A 20,117-nucleotide genomic window follows, 5' to 3' on the forward strand; every position below is an offset into this window, starting at 1 on the left:
TAATCCGCCGAGGCAGAGATAGGCGGGAAAGGTGAGATTAGCCATTGCGGCTTTTAAGACTGGGTACCATTTTCTTCTTTGTTTAAAGAAATTCAGCGCTTTCTCCCATTAATCTTCAGCAGGGAAAGCGTTCAGCCCGCACCTGTATAAACAACCCAGATGGGGGTAAAAAGTAAACCTATATGTCTTCCCCTGCAGTATCTTTATATATATATATATATATATATATATTTATACGGATAATGTAGGCTAATTGGGGAGGCAGAGCAACCCCCAGGTCCAGCGCGCTGCCCTTTCACCGTGCAGCGTGTGGGACCCAGCCTGAGCATCGCAGTGTCAAACCAAGTTCAAGAGATCCAGTTGCAAGATCAGCTGCCTGTTTAGGTGGTTCAAGAAATGTCAAGTTTCACTTGGAAAGGCTGCCGTTAAACCCAGCTCTGATGTGGTTCTAGCCCCAGCGGGTGAAGCTGGGGTTTGCACAGCGTTAAGTGGCCTCAGTGAACCCTCAAGGCTGCCGGAGATGGGAGCAAAGCGCTGGGTGCAAAGGCAGCCGGCGGTGCCAGGAAAGTTGCGTGGCAGCAGCCGGGAAGGTTCCGCTCGGCCGGGAGGGAAATGGAAGAGGAAAAGCGTGAGCAAAAATTGCGGGACAAGATCTTTCCACCTGTTGTAGTCATTAGGTTCTTTTCCGAGAACTGCATTTTTATTCTGGTTAACTCTATCCAGGCTGTGAAGGCCAGCGAGGAACCAAGCGCTAGTTCTTCATCCAGAAAAGAAGGGATGTTTTGAGGGAGTGTGAGGAATACGAGTTGATGGTTGATTTTTTTTTAAATTTATTTATACCCCTGTTTAATTTGCATATCAGTATTTCCATTGGATACAGAGTCCTCCACTCGCCTGCGGACTCTCTAAAAGTTGTACTATGGAATTTGTTTCAAGCCAGTAGCTTGAAAAGCTCTCTCTTTTCATTTGCTCTGTGACACAGAGGTGTACATAGCCTAATAAACTGGGGTTTGATTAATTGGTCTGAGGACGGAGAAGCTCTTGGACACGGTATACTCACTCGCTACCGTCTGTAGCTTCACCCCAAATTACTGACACTATTAAACTACAGTACGCACGTTCCCAGCGACTTTTTGCATTGCTCCCCACCCATCGTACACCCACCCCCGGGTGCCACGTCTCCTGCTGCCTCTGTCCGCTCCGGTGGGGGCACGGGGATCGCACAGCCGCTTTCTGGAGCTGGGCAGGCAGCGGCCAGGGGACCCCGTCCTGCCGCGCCGCTCGGCTGCGGGGAGCGGGGCTGTGCACCAGCTTATACGTTGGGAAAATCCCCCACCCTCGAAGGAAAACCAAGAAAGAGAGCGAGTGTAGGTGGGCTGGGAGCAGTTCCGGGGCGCGCTCAGCCTTAGAGAGCAGTGCCCCGCTCCCCGCGAAAACACCGGCGGGACGAGCCTTGGAAGTATTTTACATCCTCCGGGGCGAGGAGAGGGGTCTGTCCCAGAGGAAAGGAGTTTATTCACTCGGCGGAGTTACTCCCAAGAGCACACACACACCTAGAGACATCCCCGCATGTTCCCGCGTGTGTGCGCCCCCCCCCCCCCCCCACACGCGTCTGTCTCTGTCCACCGCCGCACCAGTCCCGCCGCGGATCGCGGGATAGCGCGGAGAGGCGCCGCCCCCGGCGCGGAGTTCGCCCTGAGCCCCTCTCCTCCGCCCCGAGCCCCTCTCCTCCCCCCCTGCACCCCTCTCCTCCCTCCCGCGCCCCTCTCCTCCCTCCCGCGCCCCTCTCCTCCCCTCCGCCCGGCAGATGGTTCGCTCCGCGGACACACGATATATAGGGCTGTCAAGGGGCGCATCCCCCCTCCGCGCCCCCCCGCGCCCCCGCCCCGGTACGAACTCTCCGCGGCGGGGACGCCCCGCTCTGTGCCGACTCGCCCCGGCCGTCCGCCCCCTCCTGCCTGCCGCGCTGCCCGCCTCCCTGCCCGCCCGGGGCCATGTCCACGGGCTCCGGGAGCGAGGCGGAGGAGCTGCCCGAGATGGACTTGCGGGCGCTGCAACTGGACTACCCGCAGCCGCAGGCCAAGCGGCAGCCCCGCGGTGAGCTCTATCCCTCGGGGGACAACTCCTCGGCGGCGGAGGAGGAGGAGGAGGAGGAAGAAGAGGAGGAGGAGGACGGCGAGGGCAGCTGTGCGGCGGGGCCGGCAGGCAGCGGCTGCAAGAGGAAGCGGGCGCGGGGCGGCGGCCCCGGGGGCAAGAAGGCGGCGTCGGGGCCGCGGGGGCCTCCACCCGAGGGGAAGCAGTCCCAGCGCAACGCGGCCAACGCGCGGGAGCGGGCGCGGATGCGGGTGCTGAGCAAGGCGTTCTCCCGGCTGAAGACGAGCCTTCCCTGGGTGCCGCCCGACACCAAGCTCTCCAAGCTGGACACACTGCGCCTGGCGTCCAGCTACATCGCCCACCTCCGGCAGCTCCTGCAGGAAGACCGCTACGAGAACGGCTACGTCCATCCAGTCAACCTGGTACGGCGCGGCGCGAGGGGCGCGGAGGGCGGGATGCGCGGCGAGGGGCACCCTCGGGAAACCCCCAGGGGGCCGTCCGGGCTGGCCCCGCAGGGCCAGCCCCTCGGGCCTCGGCTGGCAGCGCTCAAGCCGTGCCCTCCCAGGAAGAAGCGGTGGGGCGGCCCTGGCTGCTTGGTGAATCCCCAGCCACCCTCGCCCCGGGGGCGACCCGAGCGTCGGGCTTGGCCTTCGGTGATGGCGGGTGTGTCAGTCCTGGGGAGTCGGAGTAGGGGACCTTAAAGAACTACATTCCTCGGGCATTAGGCAAGCTTAGTGTCCTAAAAAGGAGTAACTCGGTCTGCGGGCTGGCCGGGAGTATCAGCAAGCCGTCATCAGTTCATCGGGCCAAAACTAAACGCCCGATGGTTGGTCACGGGGTAAAAAGGTTTCTTATATACAGCAGTGTGATTGTTTTTGAGTATTTGATATGGTTTTTATTTATTACACGATGTAAACAGTTGCAAAGCAAGAGAAACGTTCCATTTTGGATGAGAACAATCTGTTGCTGACCATTGCAGCCCTTCTGTGGAGCATTTAATTATAATGAAAAACATAATGAAAATATTTGTTAGAGGAACTCAGCTCTCTCTGTGCTTCCCACAGGGACTAAAACATGATGACGTGTTTGCAACTGAACCAGAGTTAGACATCTATCAGTAATAAAGCTCCAGTTTCATACGAGGATAAACTTTCTTTTCATATGAAATACTTTTTCTTTTTGCTTACAGACTTGGCCATTTGTGGTTTCAGGAAGACCTGACTCTGATACCAAAGAAGTTTCTACAGCCAGCAGATTATGTGGAACTACGGCATAGTCAGAATAAATTGAGGATTTTTAATTGTTGTTGATCTTTTTTATGGGATGGATATTTTTAAGAGCTGTGGTTTATCGGCTCAGGACTAGACGATGGGGACGAACCCCCATCTCTAACAGTGTTAAATCTGTGTCCCTTGTCATTCCCATGTGTCCCTTAGAGTTCTGAGGGATGTTTATTTAAAGCAGTAAAGAAGGGAGGGAGTTGGAATTAGACTTTTTATGGACTGACTGCAGCAGCTGAAGTCTGAGACTTGGCTTCATCATTCCTACAACTGCCTGGGGACCTGCTGTTCTGAGGCTTTTAAACTAATGAAAGAGGAATATAATGATATAGAATTAACAGCATGGACCAAAATACAACTCTACAAACTAACCCCAAACAGTGTTATTTGTATTGTAAATCAAAACAGTATTTTAAAGTAGCTTTGAAACTCAGATAGATTTATAATATATTTTGATGGCCTTTGTATTCACGGATCTGGCTTACTGCAACTATGCAATAAGTACAGTCATACTTCTTTTTTTTGGTCCCTTTAACCAGAATTTTCTTAAAAGTGTGTAAAAGGCCACATTCTGCATTTAGGCTACCATACATTGGAATTAAACTAATTCCTTTGGTTATGTCTTGAAGCGCCACATGTAAGAATGTGGGACTGTCACTAGAATTGTGGCAGAGTTTCTGTACCTTAATCTGGAAGGGAATTTTGCTTACTGTATGGCAAGGGTGCATGTGTTGAAAAGAATGAGTTTGTATGATGCTGCAAAATAACAAGAATTCACAATATTTTAAATATTTTTCCTGTAATGTTATGCTTATCTTTGAAAAGTTTGCTCTCAAATGAGTTAAAGTGTCACTTATTAATGGATTCAAATGTTGTAATAAAAGAGGATGCCATCAAATAAGTTGCAAATGTAAATAACTCTATTTTTTTATAAATTACATTAAAAGCTTGGTTACAATGAATTACTGGTACTGTGATACTGTGTGGCTGCATCCATATGAGAGCATCTTTGTAATGCATGTTCTTGAAACCTGCTTTTGTAAACACAGTTATCTTCCCCACCTCTTGAGAGCAGATACATCTCCACAACAGAGTCAGATAAGAACATTATCACCCCAAACATTTCATGTGAGGCACAGTACTATATCAATAAGCAGGGAAAGACACATTTTTACAACTTACAGAATGCATTGTAACAGTCTCTTTTGTGAGACAGAAATATAAATAAATGTAGATTAAGAAATCAATATCATATGCTGTAATAGCTTGTTTTGCTGTTCTTTGTCACTTCACATTTCCATCTGTAGTCTGTTTTGCTTTTATTTCTATTTTTGCAGTGGGAAAATCAGATGAGTTTTCCTAGTTGGAGCAGAATTTTCCTGTTTTAAGATTAAAACTCCTGAGATAAGATTTTATTTTTCTCAAGATTCTTCACTAGCGGTTAACTCACAGTAAGGAAGATGGAATTGCTTTAGAGAAGAAAAAAACACCTCTTCCTCATATAAGCAGTGAGGAGGAAGAAACATTTGCTTAACAAGAAAAAGTTTAACCTATTTTGTTGTCAGGTCATTCTGTGTCATGGATTTCTGGTTTGACATACTGCATAGAAACCCAAGGCTGACTATTGGTAGTGTCTTGCAAGTAGGTGAACTGCAGATAATGGCTTTTCTTCTTCCGAAATGTCAAATAATCCAGAGTCACTGCAAAATAAGATGAGCGATCAGTCCAAGATCTGCTGAAATTGTTGCTTTTAGTGATTTGGGGGCAAGTCATACAGAGACCATAATATAACTTATCTTCCATTTTTTTCCAGAGAAAGTCTGTGAAGGAAGGGGGCTATCCTAATTTGCAGTTGTGTGACTGAGGTGGGACTCCAACTGACCTTCTCTAGGAAGCTTTATAAAAAGAAAAGAACATAAACAGTAAAGCAAAAAGGAAGGACCTTTAGGAAGGCATAAGTTATAAGAAAACTCAGCCAATGTTTATCTAAACCCTAGAGAAAAGATTATTCAGCAGTTTAACTAAGGTACCACTTGAGATAATCTCAGTTGTGATATTTAGCTGGTTTTGGCCTTGATCCCAGCTGTAATTGGTTAACGACTCTAGGAGATCAGAAAAACAAGGAAAGCTGGAGAAGTTTAAACAGTATAGAAACGTTCATGCAAAGTAATGGAAAAAAATGTTCAGGGTATATTCCCAAATATGAAGTGGTTATATTAAGTAAATACAGTAGGTCAAAACTGGGGGTGAGGAGCGTAACATGAAGTAAAACATAGGATTGCTTCCATCCATGCACCATACTACATGACCTCAAATACTTTTTTCTTTGTGCCTACATAATATATAAAAATACTTTCTTCATAAAGTAATGAATGCACTTCCTGCACTTGTTATGGTAACAGATATATAGTGCCCCAACAGACTGTCGCTGGTTTTAGAATAGAAGTAAACAATGGCCACAGGTAACATTTCAGGTCAAAAACTGGAGAGAAAATGACAGCTTTTAGATACTGAATGTTGTCTAAGACTCAGTTCTTTCTTTTAAACACATCTGTACAGAGATACATGTCTTAGTGTATACTTATTTCTCTTACTATAGCAGTTAGGGATGTTTGGATTTCTCCAACAAGGATATTATATTTCAAATCATTAATTTTAATCCTTGGGTTCATAAATATTCTTTTTAAAAGCAAATTAATCATCTTCTCTCCCAGTGAAAGGCATTATGTGATTAGGAAAAAGTTCAGGCAATTGAACAGGCTCCTTGCGGGTTTGTTCTGAGATGATGGCCACTGTCTTTCCAGGGAAGTGCCAGGTAGGTCACGTATTCTGGCATTCCTCACCTATAAAGACATACAAAAAGTACATGCATGCATTTTTGAAACCTTTGAAACTCACAAACAGATGAAATTCAGATCAATGCTTTATATGAATGAGATGACCAAAACATTCTAAAATGCTATTTTTGAGCATTTGAGATTCCATAGAAAGATAATGTGTTTTGATCCTTCTTCTTTTCTTTTTTTCCCCTTTTTTTTTTTAATCAAGTTTTTGCCAACTTGATAGAGTAAATTGATTTCATTTGTAAAGCCTGAGTATTTTCTTTGACTGGATAATTCCAGAGCTGTGTAGAGGGGAGATTTAAAATGAAAAACTACTTCACATTTTTACAGTTCACAAGCACAGAAGGTAAGAAATACACACATTTTTGTTAGATTTGACAAGTTTACACTTGGTGATTTTTTTGTTACATTAATGACATATTTGTTCCTTGGCACAAGGTAAAGTGTGAACCCACCTTGATCCCATAAAGTTATGCATATTTTGCTAAAGCTGTTTTACAAATAAAATGCCAAATCATCTGCTACTTGGCTCTTCAGCCAACACCTGCTTCATGTGAAGTCCTAATGGCAGAATACCTGCATTGACTTTCCTGGCAGACAGTCCATACAGAAGGAGGAATATTTGTCTCCCAAAAATATTTTCATGACTTTAGGCTGATATAGATGCTGTGTGGAACTTTGTTTTGTCTCTATTCTGTGTGGGAATCTGATAGAGCAGATCATTAGCGTCTCTCATGAAACCATTCCTTTCCAATGCATGTGTTTGCTTACACAAGGAAAATACATCTGTCATACTGAAAATGTTAACAATTCTGAACTGAGTAAAATAAACATAGTTTGCATATAAAAAATACCTAAGCCTTACCTTTCCCATTTAGTGCCTTTATACACACACTATTTAAAGAACTCTCAGATATGCTAAGCATTCTAAATACAAATTTTGAGTTTGTCAGCTAAGTAAAGGTGACTGAAAGAAGTACAGTTGCTATAGGGGTCTCCCAGGAGAAAGAGGGAGTTGAAGAAATCAATTTTAATATCTTAATAAGTATCTGAAATTTACTGTGTCTCTATTGACTCTAGAAGGATCCTAAGGTGACTCATGACTCAGTTAAATATCTAATGTTTCAGTTAACTATGTAATGTTGTAAGGAATACAGGCAGGTTTAAATGTCTGAACTTTATATGAACCAAAGAAGCTAAAAAGAAGGGAGAAGGGGAATTTAGAGCCACCCACTAATACAAGCTTATAGTAACCTTGTAAGTAAATAATAAATACATTATTTGGATGAAATAACTTGGAAAGCTGTCCATTCTACTGTGCAATAGTCACTTCTTACCAAGTAACTAATTCTGTATAATAGCAAATTTGCATTTGGTATGGCAGTGCAGATTCTCACCAAGACTAACAGCAATTATACCTAAGAATTAGGTTCCACCACTGGACAGTGTTTATCATACTTCACTCCAGCTGAAAGAGGTGTACACAGATATTTTCTACAGTGCACAGAGACAGATGTTGAGCTGCTTTCCAAACGCTAAATACCTAAATTTGTATTTTTAATATATTCTGGCAGGAGTGCAGTGGAATCAGTTGCTACATTATTCAGAGACCTGTGCTATTGCAGTTTAGGCTGGTTAGGATTCAGGTACTAAGAAGGAATGGGTATCACTCTCTTCCTGGGCTCTGAAAAAATTGTAAATGCAAATGAGTAAAAAATAACTAAAAATGTCTTATTTGGAATGCAGCACATGAGAATCTCACTAGAGTTAAAATTCCAACAAAAGTTAAGACAGCTGGAGGGTTCATATAGTTATCTATCCAACAAGACAAGCAAAACTGAGAACTCGTGGCTGATGGAGAGCTGAAGAATCACTCCTGTAATGTTGGGGTGCTGACAGCCTGAGAGTCTGTGTCTGGGACTAGAAATATGTGGCAACACTCAGAAGAACTATAATTAACCTCGATGTGACTGGAATTTAGCAAGCAAAGGAAATCACTCAATATTTTCACGGTGGTGAAATTGTTAAAAAGAATTCACATTTCCAAGGTTAAAAATAATTCAGAATCTGACAAGAAAAGCTCTCTATGACTACAAAGCAGGCAGAGCTGTGAGTCCGAATATACACACAAACACAACACCAACTCAAGCAAACAGGTTGCATCACTTTGTAAAAGTTTATGAAGACCTGTGTAGTGAGCACAGCATATATGAAAGGTATGGGCAACATCAGCTTTAGCTTAGAGGAATTTTCACAGAAACAAGAATAAGACAAATGTATGGTAATCAGAAAATTAATGGATCACTTTTTAATTTTAATTCCAAGTTGCTGTGATGGCAGAAGCAACATCATTAGTACTGTAAATCCCATAGTCAGTAAAAGGAGTAAATGTAGGCATGACTGTTCATACAAAATTGAGATTGGAACAGCATAAGCAATTATTGTATTCTTTGAATATAAGCAGTATGAAGTTTAAATCAGTTCATGTCCTTAGTATCATCAAGAGGGCATGCCATCTAGAGGAAAAGGGGACCAAACTGAATCAGAAGTCTTTTGCAACAAGGAGCTGAAAGATTCCAACTGTTCTGGGATTCATTTCTTCAGGGAAGTCTCTCTTGCCCTCATTGAAGAGGAGTGCAGTAGGTCAATGTTCTGGGAAATCTCAGGAAAGTAGATGAACTGCCAGAAGAGATGCAGTTTGTGGTCACTATGGGGAAAACCAAACAAATCCAATGTCACTCATTTCTTCTGTAGAAGTGCCTCATCCCACCTTTCAGAATAAACATACATGCCTGAAATGTTTCTCACTATCTAAAAGGGAGATCTTGGAAAGATGGCTCACATTAAATCTTTTTACCTGCACTCTGGCACACGTATGGTCTGGACATGTCTGCTTCGCTTTTGGGGAGATACTGAATACCTGTGCTCACATCATCTGCTGCAGGGAGCAATCTGTGGTCCCTACTCCAAGAAGCAGAAATTGCCTTGCATCACTTGCTCTAATCTTGTTTACATCAGATTGCTGGTGTGCGGGAAAACACTTTTCATCCTCCTCCTCTGTGTCCCAGTGTGGCATCAATAACCTTCAAAAAGAAAAAAAAAAGAGAGACACACTGCTATTTACTAGGAAGGTGGTTTAAAGTCCTGAAGAAATGTCTTATATTCCTGGATGAAACATTTTCAAGCTACATTTGGATATGCTTGAGGCTTGAAAGGTCTATTAGGATAGTTCTATAGAACTGTGGGGGGACCCCTGGTGGCCTAGTGGTTAGCATGCTGGACTCTCACCACTGCGACCCAGGTTCAAATCCCAGTCCCCCCGGGCAGATGGAGCCCGTTAGCCCTGTGAGGCCATCCATCTATGAGAAGGTCACTCTAAACAAACCTACGTCCTGAGGACCTCACTGCCATTGTCCAAGCTTGCTTGGCCCCGGCAGATGAACCTTAGGATTAAAGGGTGGGCTCAGTTCAGCGCAGGCTGTGTCTCACCTAAAAAATCCATTGCGCAGGCTGGAAAGGTAAAAGACCTTTCCCCAAATCTTCGTTCGCGAAGACTGGCCATTATATTATAGAACTGTGGAGGTTGTAAAAGGTGTATGCAGGAAGATCTCTGGGGCACTCCAATCCCAGAATGACAATTAAGTTCCAACACAGGAAGAGCACACCTCACATCCATTTGGGCTGTGCCCAATTCTTGCCGTGTTTCATAGGAAACAGAGCAAAACTTCTGGTATTTGGGGGAGGACTTAAATGGCTTTTTGACATGAGAAAAACAGGGAAAAAAACCAAAGAGAAAATTGAACAATTTTCTGTAGGACCCCTGGATTAAAGCTAAACTGCCAAATTGGTGAAGTTCTGTGCATAGGAGTAACTAGAGACAGAACCTAACAGCCTAAAGTATACAGGTAGACCACAATAATGAACCACTCCCAAGAGTAAATTTGTCTCCATCCATTAAAAATGAAAGTGCCAGCTGGAGGTACATGGAGATAAGTGTATAAAATTTAGCTATCTGTAAAGATATTTGGATTACAAGTTTAACATTTAACAGCATGACAGTGATGTTACGAAGCATGAACTGAAAACTCTTGAAAGACAGGCCTGGAGTGTGTTATACTGGCTAAGGTGTAATTGTATGGCACACGTATATTCTGAAGATTATTTCTCACTCATAACTGCAGGACCTGACACCAATCTATTTCTAATAGTAACCTGGTCTGAGGTGTTTGCTCATCTTATGATACAGCCCAGAATAGTCCCTTTATCTCAGGGAACAACAATTTCAGATTTCTTTCCCATTCTATGTAATTTCCTGTGAACTTGTGATGCAAGTTATGCCATAAACATCTTTTTTCACCAGGCTTCAAAAATAAGAAAAAAAAATCCTCTTTGTAGCCTAGATACAGCTCTGATGTGGATGAAACAGCTGTGCTTTTTGCCCTCCCTCACTCCAAGTAAAAATACTAGTTACCTCCATAGACTGTTCATATTGTATCATCTGAGGATATCCTTAGTTTGTAAGAGAGAAGTAGTTACCATAAACATAACACCACTTGCATTACCAAAATTCTCATCATTTTGACCACCACTTCAAGTTTTCGAACAGATGCCAAGGATTTGACTGACACTCAAGAGTCTCCACTCCCATATCCCCTGCGTAAAAGGACTGCAGGTAGACTCCTTCTGAGCTGAAACACAGCATCCACATACTCATTTTACAATTTGTACCTTAGACTACACTAACCCTGCCCTGTGGAGATGTCACAAGTTAAAAAAAAAATTATGCCAAGAAGCATTTCTGAACATTGCAGCTGCAGTGTCTCTGCTATTACGTTGTTGGAGAGGTCCCTGCACATTTGTGGTTTTGGTATGGGCCACGTGCCATTCTCCCAGGCAATGCCAAGACATAGTTTCCAAGTCAGCAATGGATAGGGATTATTCACAATATACAGTTTACATAATGTCATCTTATTCTGGAGATTGAGAGTGCACAGTCATAAGCAGAATGGACACAACCTTGCCCAGGGCAGTTGGTCTCAAAGCCAGAGGACAGTCTTGATATAAAAGAACAGCCCTTCATGCTATTTAGTAGTTTTGACTTAACCTCTGATTTTCAACTGAAGTCTCTAGTTCACAGAACCCCCATGTGTCTCATCTATGGTTTGGATTATTCTGTAAGATCTTCTAGGAACAGCCCATGCTTCCCTTCATTTTTGTGTATCTAGCACAAAGAAGTCTTACACCCAATCAGGATGTTATCTAACATCAGAGCAAAATGAATGAAAATCATGACAGTACACTGTAGTTCCTACTGCTGAAGCTGAATAGAATCATATTTTTACAACCTGATATGAATATGAATCATATCTTTTGCAACCTTAATGTTGTAAAAGACCTTTAAGATCATTGAGTTGAACTGTTAACCCAGCACTGCCACATTCACCGCTAAACTGTGTCCCCAAGTGCCACAATTACATATTTCTTCAACACTTCCAGGAATGGTGATTCCATCACTTCCCTGAGCAGAAGAGGCAGTGATTGAAGGTTGTATATCCACCTGCCTTGTAATATATGCCTCAGTGTGCAAGACAGTGGCAAGTCTAGCAGTGGATTGAAAGACAGCAGATAATTTTTTCTGAGAACAGTTTAAGACTAAAATGTCATTGTACATGAGGCACCAAAACAACATAACAACCCTCATTTCCTCTTCCAGGCTTTCAGTGTGTGTCTCTACTAACAAATATAAAATAAAAACTATTTTTCACTTCTCAGATATGCCTTTACACTGTCATTATTTTAAGCCAAAAAAGTTCTTTTTTTTTCAATATTTATAACAGAATAAACAAATTATTAGTTAAGAATTTTTCTGAAAGCATCCTTTCAGATACCTACAGACCTAGAAAGACACAGTTCCCAAACTCTAATAAGCCCACAAAAGATCCTCTGGTGTGCCTCTGACCTTGAATGAGAATGGGAAGACTATCCCACGTGGCCTCCAGCATCTCTGACTGGCACAAAGGTTTCCTCTCTGTCATCAAGACACATCTCTGGCTCTCTGCCAAGGTGTCTTCTGGAGAAGAACTGGCAGCTGGCTGGGAGAGATGAGCAAGAGGAAGAAATCCAGGTGAACGAAAGAGAAAAACTGATTTGCAAAAAGGCTGCAAATGCAGTCAAAAGGGATATGACGGGTTTGGTCTTCTAATGGCAGAGGAAAGATTTTGAAGGACCTTGCGGGGTGGAAGAAGGGGGGCTGGAGGAGGAGGGATGAACATACCTGTTCAAAAGTGTTTAAATATGCCTACAGAAAGGACTAGGGGGAAGTTATCTAGTTATGCCAGCTTAAAATCATAGAATCACTAAGGTTGGAAAAGACCTTTAACATCAAGTTCAGCTTGTGAGCTTGTTCACTCACTCCTAAGTATTACTTTATTTAATAAAGGACTAGCACCATAAGATACCAGGAGCCGTCCGCACGGACGCCTCTTTTCTTGGCGTTTGGCAGCACCCGTCCCGCTTTAAAGTTTTCCGGAGGTGCCCCCCGCACCTCCCCGGCTCCCGCCGCCCCGCTGCCTCTCAAGGCATGACAGAGCTGGCTCCCCGGGCCCTTGCTATCCCCTTCCTCCTCCTGCGGGAACTTCCACAGCACCGGGAGAGCGCCGCAGAGGAACCCTTCCCGCCCACCCGGGAAGGGCTGGAAAAGGTGGATTTCGGGGGGGACAGCCCCGCCTCCCGCGGCCGCCCGCAGGCGGGGCGCGGGCGCCACCCGGTGGCCGCGGGGCCGAGGCGCACGGGCAGAGCGGTGTTGGGATCGAACGGCCCTGGGAATGACCGGCGCGAGGATCGGCGTTAGGAATGACCAGCGAGCGCGAGGATCGGCGTTAGGAATGAACGGCGCGAGGGTCGGCGTTAGGAATGGCGCTGGGAGCGGCGCGAGGGCCCCTTGCTGCTGCCGGCGGCTCCTGTCAGCTGCTGGTTTAAAGTAAGACCGCGGGTGGCGGTGCCTGCGGAGCAGCGCGGGGAACCTCCCGCTGAGGGTTTCCGTGTGCATGGGCTGCCCACAGGTCCAGCGGGTCCTCGAACTTCCTGAACTCGAGACGCTGATGGGCCCTCCAGCATCCCGATTCCCTGCCAATGCGGTGAACAAGAAACACAGGGGTAGGAAAGGAAGCGTAAAGGTGGCGTTCGCATCGCTCCGTGTAGCGTGGTACAAACCGCACCTTACCCAGAACAAAATGAAAGTATTAAAAGAAGATGGGAGAGGAAGGACCCTCCTAGATTGCAGGGTCCAGACTGCACCTACAGGACTGCCTAGCACCACGAGGCTGCCCCTGGCCGGTTTATAGCAGCAGGGTGGTCCTTACCTGAACAGGTCTTGCGTCTCCCCCGTCAGGGCTGGGGACATCTACTTGTCGCAAAGGACCCTGCAGATACAGCACTGGGGCTGACCCTGGGCTCTGCCACCTGCCCGTGGTGCATTTTTCCAGCAAAGGCTCCCCCGAGGCATTCTTTGTCTGTTTACATTGCCTGTTTTCTTTGATGAGTAATGACAGCTTGTAATCTCGAATGAAAGGGTCAGTATGGAAAGAGAGAGCTACATCTTTCGGTCGGGATGAGAGACAGGGAGTGTTCTCATTTCCTGGGCTATGTAGTACCGATGTTCTAATTTCTCTGTGCCGTGGTTTCCTAATGGTGTTCAGGTACGTCTTGGGATCCAAAGGCCATTCAGACTTTCTAGGAGTAACTAAAATAAGCAAAAGCAATGGCAATATCTTGTTACTATGACTGTCTTTAGATAATTAGAAAGTAACAAATACCTAATTATAGAAACAGAGTTTTAGGACATCATCCGTACGTCTGTACTGATGTTTTCATAGACTGAGTAGTCCTTTTGGTTCTCCTCTCTCTTCTTTTTTGGCCTTAGATAAGAGAGAAAGAGATTTTTCGATGGCTCCAGTACAAGAGGCCTACTTGAATCAGCCTCTTTGAATAACTTCCTGATCTTTTTAACGAAATAAACACAGTGTTATGCATTCATTGCTAAATACTAGTTTTATACCCAAAGTACTGAGGGAGGAAAAGGGTGGCCAACCTGATTTCAGGTGTTTGCAACATCCAGTAAGGAATAATTTCTCACAGTCATCTCTGAAAAAGGTCAGAGCCAGGACAATTGTGGTGACATGGCAGTAATAACACAGGGAATATGCATGGGGTGGGAGGGACAGGAGTCAAATGCAGTCTTGCGCTGTACAGCATAGCTGTTTTCAGCTGTGTGCCTAAGCAATAGGGGCAAAGCCTCATCCGTTTCTGAAGACTTGAAGTTGGCAACTTTCCAGTAATGACCAGCATAGCAGATGCACAAGACACTTCATATTTCTTCCCTTTATTGCTGTAAGCACAATGAAAGGAATGAAAGAAATAAAACTTGTACCATTGCTTCTTATCTGGTGTGACAGCTTCTCATGTTTGCACAGGAATTAAAGAAATAAAATTTCTTCCTATCACAGCCTATCCTACCTCACATCTGCTCATACTAGGTAGCAATTTCAGTCTTATCTTTCCAAACACAGTACAAGAGATGCATTCTGAACATAGAGGAGGAGACACCGCCTCTTAGACCAGAAGATGTGTCAGATCAAGAAAAAACACAGAAGTGTTTTCTTCCTGCTCTATCCAAAGACTAAATCAATGGAGATGTGATGACTGCAGTTATCAAAATCTACTAGTATCAGTACCAGCCTGTAGGAACAGTGGAAATGGCACTAAAGGATACCTAGGTTTACTGTATCCCTGTAACCATTCCAGAAAATTGAGGTGTCTCATTGTACCTTCACCTTTTCAGCTTGACTCTGAGCTGATAAGCTAAAATCTCTATTGACTTGAAAATGTAGTAATGAAATACTGACTTGGATGAAAATGTTGACATCAGTGGGATAGGACTCATTCTAATGATTTAGCACATTCAGATTTTATCTCTTTCTGCTCTTCTAGTTTATGAAATGATCCAGCATGAAAAATTTACTGGTGTGAAAAAAGAAAGTAGCTTTAGTGCATCAGAAAAAAAGGCACTTCTACCTACTTAACCTGTATTTCTTTAAAATTTTAACAACCAAGGATCTTTAAGGAGGACCCGCTTCATCACTCATCTTGCCCTGATATCGCATTGCTTGAAGTCAATCTCTACCCTGTAGCATTGTGTCCTTGATGGTGGAAAGCTATGTTCTCCACAAAAGAAACCCTAAAAGCCTCTACAATTTGAATTGTGCAATAATGTTCCTTGCACAGTGGGAGCACAGACAAATACAGATGAGATGTGACGACCGGCTCTCAGTTTTGTTTTGGTTTTCCTTATGATGCTGATACTAGTTCCCCAAGCATAAGAAGGAACAGCTTCATTAACAAGATCCTTTCATCTTACTTTGGATGATAGCTTTTTTCTTGTTGAAAACAGTCTTCCAAAAATGGGAAATTTGTCCAGGCAGAGTTGCAGATTTTGCCTATAGACAATAGATTTGGACTAAAGATCTTGACAGTCTCAGATTACAACAGACCTTACAGAGCTGGTAGTAGGACTCTTTAGGCAAGCCCACTTCCTACAGTCTATGAAAGACTCAGAGGTGAAAACCTGGGTTACCCCGTCTGGAAGATGAATCAGGATATACAAAGCCCTCTTTTCTCATCTGCCTGGTAAGATCTTGTTTGCCTTGGTCCGCTGATAACTAGGGATGTCTGAGAAAATGTGGAATTGTTTTCTTTCTAGTTTTCTTAGGTGGTCTCTTAGCGATAGAAAATGGAGACCAGCCTTCATGTTGGGAGGGACAGAGTATATTGCTTCCAAATCAATGTATCACTGCAGAGTCCCATGTCTCTGACATGCAGTTCATCCCACTTCCAGTCTCTCCATCTCTGTTCCATGTTACCATATGCAATGGACCTCAGGGTAAAAGCACATTTTATCCCAGAGTAAATTTTTATAACTCATGATGATACATCAGGTAAACATAGCAGTGATTGTTTACATATGTTGGTATTTAAGTTTGCTTGAAGCAATCATTCTGACACTGTAATAAATCCTGCTGTAGGATTAAATGCTCATTTGAATCTTTATTCTTTTCATTTTTAATCCAAGAAATCAAGAAAAGGCCAAGAAAGTTTACAGGTTTGATATTCAAGATATAAACTGTGAAATCCCAGCTGAGTTCTTTAACAGTAGAACATCCTAGAACAGTGACTGCTGAAAGTGCCTTGGACTCAGTAGATTTTCAGAATATAAAGTTGTACCTGTGCATAACCAAAGTGATGAAACAATTACAAGAAATTCTTATCCCAGAATGTTTCAGAAGCCCTTTGTGCTTCAGATCATGTATTTCCCAGTCAAGTCAGTAAGAATTAAAAAAACCCCAAAACTTGTCACTGAAAGTTTTATGCTTCTATGAAAAAAAGAAGTCCCTTGAAACAGCAAATTTTAAATTTACACTGTGGATTGACAGTTTCCAATAAAGTGATACCAGGCAATATATTTCCTTTTAAAGCTATAGGCAATATGCACACCTTCTAATTTTAGGTTTATAATTTAGATAGCAGCTAAGATCGTTTGCCAAGAAACCGAAGCCCTCCAAACCTGCTTTTCATGACTTGCCATAGTTTCCTTCCTAATCTGATCATATATTTTGGATGTCACTATTTGAGTAATATGACATTCTTTTTCCCCTGGTGTCTTGTTCCTTAAGGTAGAAAAGGCTTTTCTCCTTTCTCCTTTGGGACTTGCAATATTTTACTCAATAATGCTGCTGTTAGTGACTGTCAAAAATATCCTTAGAAAAGCAGAAAGATTGGGTTCAGGTATACACAAAAAGTGCTGAACTTGCATAAAAGCACAGCTTTTTGAAAAGACAGTTTTCAACAAGCAATAACCACCTCATACCTTCAGATTTAATATGTCGAAGTCACTCGCAGTAATGTAAATTAATTTGCTGACAGTTTGTAGGTGTGCAGTTTGAGTTCGGTTGCACTGCACCTTTGCTATTTATGCCTGGCAGACATAACCTGCATATACCTTTTTATGCCTTGTGAGTCAGGACCAGTGTTAATGCCAAGCTGCAACACCTCCAAAATGTGGTAGTACGAAGGCAACTCATGGTGAAGAATATCATGTGGCTGCTGTCCAAGAGGTGGACATCATAAATCCGTAGTGGAAGTGTGGGGTCCAGCTTTCCTCTGGCTTGCTGAGGCAGTGGGAGGAAAGGATGCATGAATAAGCTTCTCCTTAGAGTGGAAGGATGACACTCAGTGAAACTGCCTATCAGCAACTCCAAGTGGCTCATGTGCCAGGCATACAGCCCTGCATGAGCACGTGTAGACAGTGTGTTCAAATCAAACCGTACTAGAAACCTAATGCACTTATATGATCTTTTAAAGCTTAACAGTAACTTTTTTCACATTCATTTGTACCTAGAACAATCCTTTATGTTCAGCAGTTCACTTTGTCAAAGTGAACTTGCACTTAACATGAAGCCATTTCTCTGAGGAGATTGAATTTGTGGTGACAAAAAGTATCTTTCAAGAGGATGCATTGTGGGAAAGAATGGCACAACCAGCATGTGAGCATGTGAAATTTAACTGGAGATTGAAATAATTAGCCCAAGGAATCACTTGTTCTTATTTTATTAAGTTTGGAAAAATTCAAGCAAATAAAGGGAGTATAATGCTATCTTTGTAAGGGCCCAGTTCTCAACACTCCAATGTTCATATTTTGTCATTTCATAAAACCTTCAGTAAAAAAAGCTTTGTTTTTTCGCTCAGTTAGACTAAATCATGCAACTCAGTCAATACACACTTCATGGCTTGATATAATGCTGTTCTGTCTGAATTCATGCCAGTTTTACACCACGGCACACAGGAACTTGCTTTATTTCTGGCACTTATTGAAGAGCACTCATTTTAGAGTTTTAAAATACTGGCTGATACTAAGTTTCATTAACCCATCATTCAGGAGAAAAAAAACCACAACAAACCCAGAGAAAGAATATATTTAAAAATCCCAAAATAAATTTTAACAGCTTTTCTTGTTGCTTCCTGAAAAAGCAACACATTTTCAAAATAGGTACTTAAAATGCTGGGGTTAAAAATTAATAGTGTCTGCATATATCAGCACAACACACTGAATCCCTTTGTACAACGCTCTGTTTTAATACACTGAGCTGAATTGCCAGTCTGAACCAATACAGTTTTCATCCTTCCTTCCTTTTTATCTGGCTCATAGGTTTGATAAAACCCAATAATATAATAATATATGTATTCTATTTTTTCAAATAAGGCATATGTCCAAACATTTTACCCCCTATTTGACATATAGGAAAGAATATTTTAAAAACATATTACACAGAAGTAAAAAAAAAAATCAATGTAGATGTGTTCAGCTACTCAGAGATTGGTATCTAGGGGAATTTGGCTTTTCAAATGTTCAAAGACATAAAAAAATCCTTTGTTTGCACATTCCAGGTCTTAATCCATAGACAGACAACTAGATTTATTTCCTTATGGCTTCCATCCTCTTTATGAAGCAACTTTAAGAACAAAAGACTCTACGAGTTACAGAAATTTAGAAGCCAAGGGGTTTTTTTCTGTTGTGCTTGTAGTACTATTCTGATACCCGAGCCTTCCATTTATTTGATGAATTACGGTTATGACAATTTAGGATTCTCAGAACACCTGCTAATGTACATCAAAATCCACCTTCAGGGAGAAGGGTGCAGTTTTATCCATATTGTCTTTGCTAAGTATTTAAGTGACCCTTAATTGTAATAGTGTCTTTGGAGAGCAGAATGGGCCAGATTCCTGTAGGCCATGGAGAAGTTAAGATGGAAAATATTTGTTGTTAAAGTTGGAGGGAAAAGCTGTTGCAGCCAAATACGTGTGCCTTTTGTATCAATTTAGATTGTTTCTAAGAATAAGCCATTGTTTTTTCTATACATTCTCACATTTCACTATATATTTGCTTTCAGTTTCTACTCTCTGCTAGCTTAAGAAACTTCTGAATATTTTTCTTTACCTCTGTAATCATCTTCTTTCCTTTTAGTAATCGTTTAAGCTTGAGGAGGAGGAAAATCTCAAAGAGAAAACCATTTTCACTCTCCAAACTCAGAGGTAAATACTATCTGTCCAGTCTGTACTTAGACTGGGTCTGAGTTTTCTTGTCATTTTTTTCCACCTTTAAACAGTTTACATTGACAAAAGACACAGAAGCATCTCTCACCTGACTGCATAAATCATAAGCTCCTGCCTACTTCCATTTCCAAGACATTAGTTTGACTAAAGCATATCTTTCAGAGAGGAATTGGTCCCCATATGAGTATAGCAAGACATGATCAATCCACCACCACCTTTTGCAATTGCTGCAGCAGCTATTAAAAATACTTGACTTATGCCAAATCATAAATCCCAGGCTTTTGGGTTTACCTGTTTTCAATAGACCTTGATTTATTTTTTTTGCTCACAAGCTTTCTCCTTCACCTACCACTATATGCTGTCCAGGAACTTTGTAGGAGGGGAAAAATAGGTTGAAAAGAGGGAAACAGAGGTTGAAAGTGGGGTTTTATTTTTTACTACTCCCAGGGTGTACGGAAGAAGTACATAAGTCCTCCTCTTGTCCTTTCCCAGCTCTTTTACTAATCCTCAGCCCACTTACCCTTAGGCACTGATCCCCAGAGCCCCCTGCGGTCTGCCAGGAATAATAAACACAAATTTGATGTTGATCTATCTTCCACCTGTTTCTCCTGCTTTCTTCAGTAGATATAAATCCTGTCTTTCTCATACGATTCAGGAGAAGTTGCACCAGTTACCGGTTGTCCTCATGGCCATCAAGTCTTGGTTCTGATCCAGCCTTAGGGAGATAATTAATGCC

General features: G+C 42.8%; 1 protein-coding gene and 2 long non-coding RNA genes across 5 annotated transcripts in view; 2 read left to right on the forward strand and 1 right to left on the reverse strand.

Annotated features, from left to right (window-relative positions):
• Positions 1 to 1,977: 1,977 nt before the first annotated feature.
• Positions 1,978 to 9,885, forward strand: MSC (musculin). 3 transcript variants are annotated; one of them, XR_003534497.1, is made up of 3 exons: positions 1,978 to 2,516; positions 3,284 to 3,499; positions 9,872 to 9,885. XR_003534497.1 is itself a non-coding variant. In XM_027683727.1 (2 exons), exons 1-2 carry the CDS (start codon positions 1,995 to 1,997, stop codon positions 3,368 to 3,370), a joined length of 609 nt encoding a protein of 202 aa, XP_027539528.1. In that variant the 5' UTR covers positions 1,978 to 1,994; the 3' UTR covers positions 3,371 to 4,337. The 3 variants fall into 3 exon arrangements, 1 of the variants encoding a protein (XP_027539528.1); XR_003534424.1 differs by having other exon boundaries at positions 3,284 to 3,754; positions 9,872 to 9,882; XM_027683727.1 differs by lacking the exon at positions 9,872 to 9,885 and having other exon boundaries at positions 3,284 to 4,337.
• On the reverse strand, positions 8,589 to 12,938 carry LOC113968634. Its single transcript, XR_003534656.1, has 3 exons — positions 12,676 to 12,938; positions 9,075 to 9,300; positions 8,589 to 8,987 (listed from the first exon to the last, which is right to left on the reverse strand). It is a non-coding gene; the product is annotated as an uncharacterized LOC113968634 (long non-coding RNA).
• A 173-nt stretch (positions 12,939 to 13,111) lies between these two features.
• The window catches only part of LOC113969377, a 28,470-nt gene continuing 21,464 nt past the window's right edge, over positions 13,112 to 20,117 (forward strand). Inside the window, exons 1-2 of the long non-coding RNA XR_003534891.1 lie at positions 13,112 to 13,196; positions 13,279 to 13,372. This is a non-coding gene — a long non-coding RNA (uncharacterized LOC113969377). The remainder of the gene's footprint in view (positions 13,197 to 13,278; positions 13,373 to 20,117) is intronic.

Source organism: Neopelma chrysocephalum, unplaced genomic scaffold (genome assembly GCF_003984885.1).
Source record: "Neopelma chrysocephalum unplaced genomic scaffold, ASM398488v2 Primary Assembly neopelma1_22, whole genome shotgun sequence".
Taxonomy (NCBI): domain Eukaryota; kingdom Metazoa; phylum Chordata; class Aves; order Passeriformes; family Pipridae; genus Neopelma; species Neopelma chrysocephalum.

Excerpts from the sequence above, each read along its gene's own strand:
- MSC (XM_027683727.1), top strand. The coding sequence starts at position 1,995 with ATGTCCACGGGCTCCGGGAGCGAGGCGGAGGAGCTGCCCGAGATGGAC. Across the intron at positions 2,517-3,283 it reads ACGTCCATCCAGTCAACCTG|ACTTGGCCATTTGTGGTTTC; the intron begins GTACGGCGCGGC and ends TTTTGCTTACAG.